We start from the raw sequence: 12525 nt of genomic DNA, 5'->3' as shown, positions 1-12525 counted from the left end.
CTGGGGACAAAAAGCAGTTCTACTTATATTAGTACTCCAATTTAATACCAATTCCTTCTTCCCTGCTGTTACTAACACTCTAACCCCATCCACCACCAAACATGCACTCTTTTCACTCTCTTCTACCCACATTCTACTTCTTTAAGGACCAGTTTAAATCCAATCTATTCAAACAAGCATTTCCTGGGCAGCACAGCATGAGGTTAAGAGCTCTGGCTCTGATTCCAAAGAGATGTGGGCTTAAATCTCAACTCCACTACCGCCTTGTGTAAGCAACTTGTTTAATTTCTCTAAAGCCTCCGTCTCCTTGTTTATAAGAGGTCTTAAACTGTACCTCCCTCAGAGGGTTGTTGTGAAGATTAAATTAGGTAATGCAGACGAAGTGCTTAAGAGATGCACATAAGTGTACACTAAACATTAGCTACAAGAAACTAGGTACAAAATACGGCACTAAACTAAAGTTAGGACACAAAGAAGACTGCGACCAAAGAAAGGAGAGCATACAGTAGAAAACGGAATTGACACACCTCTTAGAATGGCTGTCATCAAGAAGACACGAGGTAACAAGTGTAGCAAGTGTTGGTGAGGACATGGAGAAAAGGGAACCTTTGTGCACTGCTGGTGGGAATGTAAATTGGTGCAGCCACTATGGAAAACAGTATGGAGGTTCCTTAAAAAACTAAAAATACAACTACTAATGGCCCAGCAATCCCACTTCTGGGTATATATCCAAGAGAAATGAAAACAGGATATCAAAAAGATATCTGCACTCCCAAGTTTATTGCAGCATTATTCACAAGATACAGAAACAACCTAAGTGTCCATCAATGAATGAAGAAGGTGTTGTATACACATACAAAGGAATATTATTCAGCCTGGAGAAAGAAGAAAATTCTGCCATTTGCAACAACACGGACGAACCTTAAGGGCATTATGCTGAGTAAAATAAGTCAGACAGAGAAGGACAAATACTATATGATTATCACTTATATGTGGACTCTAAAAAACCTGAACTTGCAGGGGCTGGGGGATAGGAGAATTGAGGAGATGTTGTTAAATAGTACAAACCTGCAACTCCTGAAACTAAGGAGAATAAGTTCTGGAAATCTAATGTACAGAATAGTGATTACAGTCAACAATACTATGTTGTATGCTTCAAAGTTGCTCAGAGACTGGATTTTAAATGTTCTCACCACGAAAAAGAAATGATAATTATGTGACATGATAGAGATGTTAGCTAATGCTTCAGTGGTAATCATATTGTAATACTGTAGACCCTTGAACAAGGCAGGGGTTAGAGGCACTGACCACATGCAGTCAAAAATCTGCATATAACTTTACAGTTGGCCCTCCAAACCCACAGTTCCACATCTACTGATTCAACCAACCACAGATCATGTAGTACTGTAATATGTATTTAGTGGGGGGGGGGGAATCTACATATAAAAATCCACACAGTTCAAACCCATGTTGTTCAAGGGTAAACATGCATATAAATATCTCAAAGCAGCAAGCTGTACACCTTAAACTTGCACAAAGTTAGATGTCAATTATATCTCAATAAAACACACACAAATACACGGGCAATGCACTAACTGCTGGGGGAAAGAAAATGGAATTAATTTTGTTAATCATACCTAATAAAGTGGGAAAAAATTAAAAAGAAAAAATGGAACTGGATATATAAAAACAATTATTAATGCACAATGCAGAATGAGGTAGATGCCAAACCAAACAGCTCAAGACCCCAGATTGTAGATTCCAAACCAGACCATACCTGGTACCAAAAGACAAAGATATCACAAGAAAGGAAAACTACAGATCAATAACCCTTGTGACCACAGACTCAAAAATCCTTAACAGAAGACTAATAAATCGAATCTAGCAACATATAATAAGGACTATATGCCTTGCCCAAGAGGGATTTATCCCAGGAATGCAAAGTTGGTTTAACATATGAAAATCAATGTAATACAACATTAACAGAACAAAGCATAAACCTCAACAGACACAGAAAAAGCATTTGACAAAATCCAACACCCTTTCATGACAAGATAAAAACATTCAAACTAGGAATAGAAGGAAACTTCCTTAATTTGATAAAGGCCATCTACAGAAAGCCCACAGTTCACATTACATTTAATGGTTAAGACTGAATGCTCTTCCTCTAAGATTAGAAACAAGACAAGGATGTTCACTCTTGCCATTCCTATTCAACATTTTACTATAGGTTCTGGTCAGAAAAATTAGGCAAGAAAAAGAAACAAAAGGCACCAAGATTGGAAAGGAAATTATAAAACTTATCTTTATTCACAGTTAATATGGTCCTATGTATAGAAGTCCTAAGGAATACACACACACACACACACACACACACACACACACACACACAAAACGGGTTCAGCACAGATGCAGGATACAGGATCAACATACAAAAATCAATTGGCTAATGTTCTAAAACATGTATGAACCTTGAGAATATTATGCTAAGTGAAATAAGCCAGTCACAAAAGGACAAATATTACGAGTGGTTCTAGGAACCACTCAAGAGGTTCCTATAACAGTCAAATTCATAGACAGAAAGTAGAATGGTGCTTCCCAAGGGTAGAGGGGAGGAGAGAATGGGGAGTCATTGTTTAATAGGTAGAGTCTCAGTTTTGCAAGATGAAAAGAGTCACTGGCAGTGACAGTTGCACAACACTGTGAATGTGCTTACTGTCACTGAAACGTACACTCAAAAATGGTTAAGACAGCAAATCGGCCGTACCAGAATTTTAAATTTTTGTGCTTCAAAGGACATCAAGAAAGTGAAAAGGCAACCCACAGAACAGGAGAAAATATTTGTAAATCATGTATCTAAAAAAGGACTTGTATCTAGAACATATAAAGAACTCTTACAACTCAACAATAAAAATATAACCAACTGTAAAATGGGCAGAGGATGTGAATAGACATTTCTCCACATCAAACACACAAATGGCCAGTAAGCATGTGACAGGATGCTCAGTATAATCAGTCATTAGGGAAATGCAAATCAAAACCACAATAAGATATCACTTCACATCCACTAAAATGACTATAATCAAAAAGAACAATAACAAGTGTGGGTGAGGATGTGGAGAAAATGGAATACTCATACACCGCTGGTGGAAGTGTGAAATGGATGCAGCTGCTTTGGAAATAGTTTGGCAGTTTCTCAAAAAGTTAAATATAGAATTACCATATGCCCAGCAATTCCACCCCAAAGTACATACCCAGGAGACCTGAAAATGTACGTCCACACAAACACTTGCACATCAATGTTCACAGTATCACTATTCATAATAGCCCAAAAGTGAAAGCAACCTTAATGCCCACCAACTGATGAATGGATAAACAAAATGTGGTACAGCTATACAATGGAATATTTGCCCATAAAAAGAATTAAGTACGTGCTACAACATGTATAAACTGTGAAAACATGCTAAGTGAAACAAGCAAGACAAAAGGCCACATATTATACGATTCTATTTATATGAAATGTCCAGAATAGGCAAATCCATACAGAGTATAGATTAGTGGTTGCCAGGGGATGGAGTGAATGGGGAGTGATTGCTAACGGGTATGGGGTTTTTTTTTGGGGGGGGGGGATAAAAAAATGTTCTGTAATTAGGTAGTTGTGATGATTGCACAATTCTGTAAATATACTAAACCACTGAATCATGTACTTTAAAAGAGTGAACTTTAGGGCTTCCCTGGTGGCGCAGTGGTTGAGAGTCCACCTGCCAATGCAGGGGACACGGGTTTGTGCCCGGGTCCGGGAGGATCCCACATGCCACAGAGCGGCTGGGCCCGTGAGCCATGGCCGCTGAGCCTGGGCGTCCAGAGCCCATGCTCCGCAACGGGAGAGGCCACAACCGTGAGAGGCCCACGTACCGCAAAAAAAAAAAAAAGACTGAACTTTATGGTATGTGAATTTAATCTCAATAAAGCTGTTAGAAAAAAAAATTGAGGTAGAAATTGAAGGAGACATTCAGAGAAGGAGGAACTGAGGACAGGGCAAAAGGTAGAAGGGATAAAGCTAAACAGATAAGCTTAGCACAGACAAGAGTTTGGGCTTCAATTCCAGAGTCACTAGGGAGGCAGCAGAGGTTTCTAAGAAATAGTGAGTGACAGGCTCAGAACTGTGGCTTGAGCATGATTAACCTGCAGCAGTGTAGAGAATGCACATTTTATGTACCTTTCTATTTTTACATGGTAAGATTCTCACTTATATGCCTCACATCACCTAGGGATTCACAAGAAGAATATTAAGTAAAACATATTTCTCTGACAGCCTTTGTATGGTCAATTATCAAAGTAATGCTTAAAAATACATTTTAAATTAGTGCATATTTCACACCACACAGCACTATTTCCTTGTGTTTCAGGGGGATCCTCCAAAAGAATAAGAGAAAGAAGGGACCCAAGTCAACAAAACACAGATGTCAAAATTATAAAAATATTCAATATCACTGCAGCAAGCTGTTCAATAAATGCTGGCTGACTCAAAACCACTAGTAAGAATAGCAAAACAAGTGACTTGGTTTAATCTTGTTTGTTATTATACAAAATCCAATCAATTGCTGTTTGCAGAAAATATCTTGTAAGGTTCAAAGTATAAAATTCCTTAACCAAGTTTCAATCTGTTTTGAACATTCCATCTGAAATGGGAAGTCAGCTGAGTCATGGTCACACAACATACTACTGCCTAAAATTCAAAATGCTTTTCCCTAGTTACAAGAGTAGAAATGCTAGGATTTCTGCTTCATAACCAGCTCACACAGAGTATGCAATTCATTTTAAAAGTAAGACCACCTTAATATGACATTTAAACTATACAGTTGGCCCTCCATATCCCGGGTTCCAAATCCACAGATTCAATCAACCAAGGATCAAAAAAAATTCCAGAAAGTTCCAAAAAGCATAACCTGAATTTGCCATACATGGGTAACTGTTCACATAACATTTACATTGTATTTACAACTATTACATAGTATTTACATTGTATCAGGTATTATAAGTAAACTAAAGATGATTTAAAGTACACAGGCGAATGTGTACAGGTTATATGCAAATACTATACCACTTTATATAAGGGATTCGAGCATCCTTGGATTTTGCTATGGGCTGGGGTGCGGGTTCTGGAACCAATCCCCCTCAGATACTGAGGGACAACTGCATTTTCATGTTGGTCTTTTGGGTTTGTTTTTTTTTTTTGAGAGAAACTATGCCTTAGTTGAATGTTACTTTCTCTCTTTTAAATCTTAAAATCTCCCTTTTACTGACATTATTCAGCTCCTCTAACATCCCCCCTATAACACAATGTTTCTTAATATTTGCAGAGCCATGAGCCTTTGAAATCTGATAAATGCTGAGGATCATCTTTTTTTTTTTAAAAGCACACATTCAGTTTTTCAAACTACCTCATACCACCTGTGGTCCCTCTGTGGAATTCAGGATGAGAAACCCTGTTCTGGTGGCACAATGCCACTCTAACTTCATTGGGGTATCTTTTGAAGAATGCATATCACAAGCCCAGTCCTATGTTTCATTTTCTTACCAGGGTTCAGTTTTACTACTGGTGAAAGCCAAAAACACGCAACTTTTATGTCTAACAATGGAAGAGCTACCTTCAGAATAACCCTTCAAAAAAGCTGCAATCATTATAGTTGGCCAATTTAAAAAAGACTTGTAATTATTGTAACTTCAACTATTTAAAATTATACCTCAGTTTCAACTAATTGCTTGTCATATCCTAAAATGAAAGAAGCACTGAGCTAGTGTAAAGGTAAAAGTACTGGTTAAACTTTTAGCTAACTTCCTTCAAAGGGGTCAGGGAGAGAGCCTGATGTGATGCACTAAGAACAAACACATCACCTATGTGATATTCCTGCCAACAAGGTTTAACCTGAATCTAATCATACAGAAACAACCAGACAAATCCAAACTGAAGCCTGCAAAAACAACTAGTCTGGACTATTCCAAAACGCCCATGTCATGAAAGGGGAAGAAATGCATAAGGAACTGCTCCTGATGGAAGGAAATTACAGATGACTAAATGCAACCCTGGATTAAAGAGCTGAGAGAAAAGAACAAACTATATTTTAAAAGATACTATTAGGGGTTTTCCTGGTGGCACAGTGGTTAAGAATCCGCCTGCCAACGCAGGGCACACGGGTTCGAGCCCTGGTCCGGGAAGATCCCACATGCTGCAGAGCCAACTAAGCCCATGCGCCACAACTACTGAGTCCGTGTACCACAACTACTGAAAGCCCGCGCGCCTAGAGCCCGTGCTCCACAACAAGAGAAGCCACCGTGATGAGAAGCCCGCGCACCGCAACGAAGAGTAGCCCCGGCTCGCCACAACTAAAGAAAGCCTGCGCGCAACAACCAAGACCCAACGCAGCCAAAAATAAAATAAATTTAAAAAAATTAAATAGCTACCCGACCCCCCCAAAAAAAGTCCAAAATAAATAAATAAATAAAAGACATTATTAGGACAACTGGAAAAATCTGAATATGGACCAAATAGTACTGTAACAAAGTTAAACTTCCCCGACTGTGATAATTTGATTGCTGTTATGTAGAATGCCCTTGTTCTTGGGAGATACATATTGTCTTATTTAGGGGTGAGAGGGCATGATAAAACAAATTTGGCAAAATATTAGTAACTGGTAAACCTAGGTGGAGATACAGGTGTTCGTTGCACTATTCTTGCTACTTTGCTGAAGATCAGAATGATTTTTTAAATTTTTTAAATGAGGGGACATTTTCTCGATTTTGAGTGAGAGACGTCATAAGTCAGTCTGACAAGAATATATACAGCCATATCTATTTAGTCTTTCCAATTATGGGCAATACTTCTGAGGTTGTCATAAAACAGAACTGTAAAGGACTGTATTTTATACTTGCACACTTACTTCAGATGCCAAAACTCACAAGAGTTACAGAATGGTACTCAGATTTTTTTAATGATGTTTATATTTAAAACTTCCAGAGGGTTGTTACACATTTTAAAATTAAGCTTACAGTTTGTGATTCATTTATTCTACCAATTGATATACCACGTAGCTGCCAAATAAAGCTAGAAAGAAACCTACTAATATGAAATTGCTGGCCTACAAACTACATCACAGGAAAGCAACAGAAAAGCTTAACCAAAATCAGAAAATGATTTTTTTTTTGTTTTCCAGATAAAGTTCGGTGAATTCCAAGAGCAGGGGTCCACCTTATCTAGGAAGACCTAATGCTCTGGTTTACTCCTGCTATCCCTAGTCTTTTCTTATTTAGCATGTCCCAAGTAAAGGTGTCTCAGATAAAAACGTTCCAGCTTAGATGCTACATTATATGGTACACAGCATCTTTAATGACTTCTCTTGATGACATTAATGGTTGGTTTAGGGAGAAAGAAAAATCAGCATAACATGAAGCATGTAGCTCTTACTTTAGACAACACACCCTATATTACAGTCAATTAGTAAATAGTCACAAAAATATTGAGGGAATTGTTCTCATGTTTTCAGAAAGAAGGAGAAATCAAAGTTATCTCTTTTCTATTGTGCAATATAAAATAAAATGCTGCCTAGCTGTAAGAACCCTATAGTGAGAGTCAAAAGGCCTGTTTGAATCCCAGCCTTCTGTCACTTGTTAAGAGACTATAACCTTGACCATAGCTTTCTCATCTGTAAATGAAGGGATCAGAATATTGGCTGGGGATCATGGTCCAGATCTAAATATTCAATGATTCTATCACTTTGGATATATATATATTTTTTTAAGTTAGATAAGTGAGTTACAAGAGATTTTTTACAACTATAAACTGTAACTTACCATCTTATCTCTCCCTATTTCTGTTCTCACATCTATTCTGTTCAGAAGCTGGGTCAATCTCCCATTCAGCCAAGATAAAGACCCCGTGTATTTTATTCCTCTCACAACTAATCACAGGACTAAGTAGCTGCCAAACCCCATATTCCACATCTTTAGTATCTCACACTCTCCCCTCTTTTCTACTACCATTTTAATTCATGTCTTCATCACACCTCTTTCCCAGATCACTAGTTATCATTTTTCTATCCTATCACCACCCTACCTAAAAGCATGTAGTAGCTTCCCACAATGTAAGATTTTATGCAAAAAGTCCTCAACCTGATATTCAAGAAACTCTACACCTGCCCCACCCTTATATGCCAATCCAACTGAACTACTTATTGCTATTTCAAAATTCCCTATACTTTCTGGATTTTTGTGCCTTCATTTCTGCTGTTGTTCCTACAGTGCTTTTCTCATGCCTTTCAAACTGATTCCATTCTTAAAAATTTAGTTCCAATGGCGATCTCACACATCTAGCCATTACAGTTCTCTTTGAATGCCAGGATACCGACAAAAAGTGACAATTTAATGGCCAACAGTAAATTAGATAGTTTACCTTGTGTGGGCAACTGAACTTATCTATTGTTGCCCAATTTTGTTTAACTGGCACGGGCTACCTAGCATGCTGTCTTGAGGGTTTGCAGTTTAAGCAGAGGGAAGGGAGAATGGCAATGTAACTCTGTCATTCATTCAGAGACTAGAGTTTCCAAACAGGGGGTCTATACAATAGGAATTTGAGTTCCATGGTATTAAAAGATATTTAACATTTAAAGATTTAACGTTAAAAATCCAAATGTTGGTTATCTTCGTGAACATGAAGATCTACAACAGTGTGCGTGATTTTTCCCTCCAGGGGACCTCTGGCAGTATCTGAAGACATTTTTGATTGTCACATCTGAGTATTTCTGGTAGATGCTGCCTGAACATCCCACAATGCACAGGGCAGAATTCACACTAATCAATAATCTGGTCAAAATGTCAACAGTGCCCAGGTTGAGAAATTCTGATCTAGAAGTGTTGCTTGTATGTGTGGGTTGTGCCTCCCCAAGATTTGTTCAAATTTTCAAGGTGAAAAACCATGCCTCTTGTGAAGCAACACAATACAGTCCAAAGTATACCAGTGGTGTGGCCTCCTGAAAGCTACTTAACCTCTTTGTGCATCAAAGTCTTCACCTATAAAACAGGAACAGTAAAAGTACCTACCTCACAGTGTTCCAGGATCAGATGAGTCAATATAAGACCTTCAGAAAAGTGTGCCAGGCAGACAGAAAAAACACTCAATAAATTCAGCTACTTCCATTCTTCCCCTCCCTGGTGCCTAGTCTTCCATTTGGAACATATAAGACGCTCAAGAAATGTTTACTGAATGAATATAGGATAATGCCTCCCTGGGGAGAGCACAAATGGGTAAAGACATACTCTCCTTATTTGTGAAAAGGAAGCACAGAGCTAAGGATGGAGTTGAAAGGAAGCATTTACCCACCTAATCATCTCTCTCCCTCCTCAGGAAACTTTTAACCTTTAGGAAATGTTCCCCTCTCACAAGGTCCTTAGTACACTGTGCCCTGTTGTTTTTTCCTTTTCATTCCTTCTGACCAACTGAACAGCCTCTAAGTATATGAATGGAATGGTATCTTCTTTTGACTCTTACATCATCTACCTTGTATTAGTTATTTATGTACCCATGACAGTCCTCCTCCTAGACTGCACATGCTCTCTGTGGCCAGGGACAACACTTGACTCCTTTTTATAAAACCCTAGGGACCTAACAGACCTTAGCAACTAGCTGGCCCAAACCTCTTGTTTTATAGATTAGGAACAGAGAGGCTAAGTGATTTGCCAGAGTCAAGGTCATACTGTAAGTGCCAAAGCTGGGATTCAGACTCTCATATATAGATGATACAGAGACTCCAAGTTCTATCCAACTGTAATAGCATATAAAAATTATACCTGTGGTAGAGACAATTTTTAATTTATAGTCCCAGAAAACCTCCATAGGAATTACACTGATATAGTTACCTGACAAAGCAAAAAAGAGAAACAGACTGATACCTCCAAGCTCCTTTCTGACATTACACCTTAAAATTCAACCTGTTTTATTTAATGGTTTCCTATCTTAACATTTCTTTAATAGCTTTTGACAAAACTTATTTAAATATCCAACAGTATTTAGTCAATGACATCGGGTTTAATTTCCTTTAAATGATCCTGTAACTATTTTGAATAACAGAAAATCTCGTTTGGTAAGACGATGACGTCCATCCTTCACCGACTGAACAGATTCTTTAATGATCACTTTAACAAATTAATATCTATAAAACTCAAAAGACTAGCAGTTTGAAATGATTCCATATGCTGAAAAATATTCAGATGATTTGAACTGTGAATGTTAATTAAGAACCTCAACACAAACATAAAACTTATAATCACGAAGCACAAACTACATTAAGACCTGAGATAGAGAAATTTTATTTTATTCTGTTCAAGTGAAAGAAAGCATGCTCACTGATCAGGTTAATCTAGAAGTTCTGAGTGTACAATACGATGCAAAGAAAACGGCGAATAAGAAAGGAAAAGACTGTAAGACAGAAAATGAATGTGAAAAAGAGTTAAATACGTGCAATGCCCTGGATGCTTAAGCAATTACAGCTCAATAAAGCTCAACATTTCCATAAAGGCATCGTTTAAAAAAAACCCAAAAAACCCCTTTTGTGGTGAAGATTTAAATTACCAGTGCAAAAAGCACTCAGGTCCAAAAGGAATGAGAACCACTTACTGGAACAGATTTTAATTATTTTACAGCTGATAAAAAGAGCACACACGAACGTAGATATAAATGTATTTTCAAAAGAAAACAAAACGCAGTTATGCTTGGTAAAGTTCAAGGGCAACACTGTTTCCAGTGCAACAGAATCCGCTCTGACTACAATGTGTTGAAAAAAAAAAAATGCGAACACATAGTATCTTTTTATAAATGCAACAATTGCGTATTCAAAGTAATAAACGGGGAAGCCAAAACAGTTTGACAGCCGCCATAAGGGCCGCCTCAATCATGAGTCACACAATGCCTGCAACCATTTACAATAATAATTAATGCACAAGTCCCTAATTAAATTCTAAAAGGGTGAGAAATGCTTTAACTAAGTTTACAAGAATTGCTTTTCGCTGTGTTCCCCCCACCTCCCAAAGAAAGGAACACACGCGTAATTACGCATCTCCCCGCAATCCCTCCATGCAGTATTCCCTCCGGCCTCTTCTCCGTGTCTGCTCCCTGCGTGCGAAAGAAAATGACACCGGGTAACTTCTAAACCCAGCAAAGGCGAGCCAGAGTGGAAATACAAGATTAATAGGTCGAGAGGCGGTAAGCTCGCCCATCTTACCTGCTAAGATTTCTTTCTGCGTCTTTGGTAGCTTTAGCTTCCAATTCTCTGGAACAGAAAAGAAAAAGGGAGAGAGAGAGAAATGCGCATGAAAACGGAGCTGCTGCGGCAGAGGCTCGCGCCGGGGCCGGATGGGGAGGGGGAGGGGGAGGGGAGCCCGGGGGGGCTCACAAAGCTGCGGGGCTGCAACCCGACTGCGGTCAGGCGGCGCGAGCTAGCCGCAGCCCCCGGCCTGGCCCCAGCCGTGCAGCGCCGCCCCTCCGGGCCTCCCGTCCCGGCCTCCGCAGCAGCGCAGCCGGTTTCCCTCTGCGCCGAGGCCCGAGGTCTCGGGGACGCCCGGCGCCGCCGCTGCAGCCCGCAGTCGTGGGCCCTGCGGCAGCGCCCGAGGCTCCTCCCGCCCTGAGGGAGGCCCCCGCCCCACTCACCTCATGTGTGTAAAGTGCACGAGCAAGTGGGGCGCGGCGAGTGAGGCTCGCGAGCCTCAAGCCCTCCGTAGCGCCGCGGGGAGAAGCCCGAGCCGCTGCACCAGCGCCATTTTCTACACCGACCCGCTGCCGCCGCCGCCGCCGCCACCGCCGCCGCTGCAGGCCCCAAACCGGAAGTGAATGCCCCACTCGGCAACCCCTTCCGGGGGTGCCGCGGCCACCGGCCTCAAGATGGAGGCCCTAGCAACTAGAGCCGCAGAACTGGGTAGGCCCTTGGCAACCACCCCGGCGCGGCGCGGCCCCCGGCTGGACCTCCCTGCGGGGGTGGGGGGATCATAGCCTCCGAGGCGCCCCGCGCAGCTGCAGGGGCCAGCCGAACTCCGAGCCCAGCCTTTTTTGCATGGCCGCCTCGGATTCTGACTTGAGTCCCTCTCCTCCTTTGCTGCGACACAAGTTTCCTTCCCGGCTGCCCGGCCCCTCCCCACCAAAACACAGCAGAAAAAAAAAAATCGCATAAACCGCAAATTCTACCCCAGCCGCAGCATGATGATTACTCGCTGCTTTTGAAATCCGCCACTTCTAATTATTTTTGACCTTGGGCCAATTATTTAACCTCTCTGCTTCTCTGTCTCCTCCTCAGATAAGAATGCATACCTGAGGATGACAGGTTTAAAAGCGATTTTTATCCTTCGAATTTTGCAGACCATTTGACTCAGCAATTCCACTTGCATGAACTTCTGTTCAAAAAATAATCCTAGATAGCTACAGATAACGTCACCATCGTGATATTAAGTCCTGCGTTGATGGTGGTGAAAAATTGTGAACGG

The 12525-nt window shown here is 40.5% G+C and overlaps 1 protein-coding gene across 6 annotated transcripts in view; it reads right to left on the bottom strand.

The window, feature by feature from the left end:
* Positions 1-11887, bottom strand: part of TNRC6A (trinucleotide repeat containing adaptor 6A) — a 98483-nt gene extending 86596 nt beyond the window's left edge. For 4 of the 6 annotated variants that reach the window (XM_032603742.1, XM_032603744.1, XM_032603745.1 and 1 more), the window contains exons 1-2: positions 11699-11886; positions 11274-11321 (exon numbers count right to left, since the gene is read on the bottom strand). In XM_032603742.1, coding sequence (XP_032459633.1) covers positions 11274-11321; positions 11699-11703 — 53 coding nt within the window. In that variant the 5' untranslated portion in view covers positions 11704-11886. Of the gene's footprint in view, positions 1-11273; positions 11322-11698 lie in introns of all 6 variants that reach the window. The other 2 variants (XR_004345593.1, XR_004345594.1) reach the window with 1 other exon arrangement.
* Between the last annotated feature and the right edge of the window lie 638 nt (positions 11888-12525).

Source organism: Phocoena sinus, chromosome 15 (genome assembly GCF_008692025.1).
Source record: "Phocoena sinus isolate mPhoSin1 chromosome 15, mPhoSin1.pri, whole genome shotgun sequence".
NCBI classification, from domain to species: domain Eukaryota; kingdom Metazoa; phylum Chordata; class Mammalia; order Artiodactyla; family Phocoenidae; genus Phocoena; species Phocoena sinus.
Note: the sequence above shows the minus strand (reverse complement) of the source record. Positions and strands in the feature narration are given on the sequence as shown.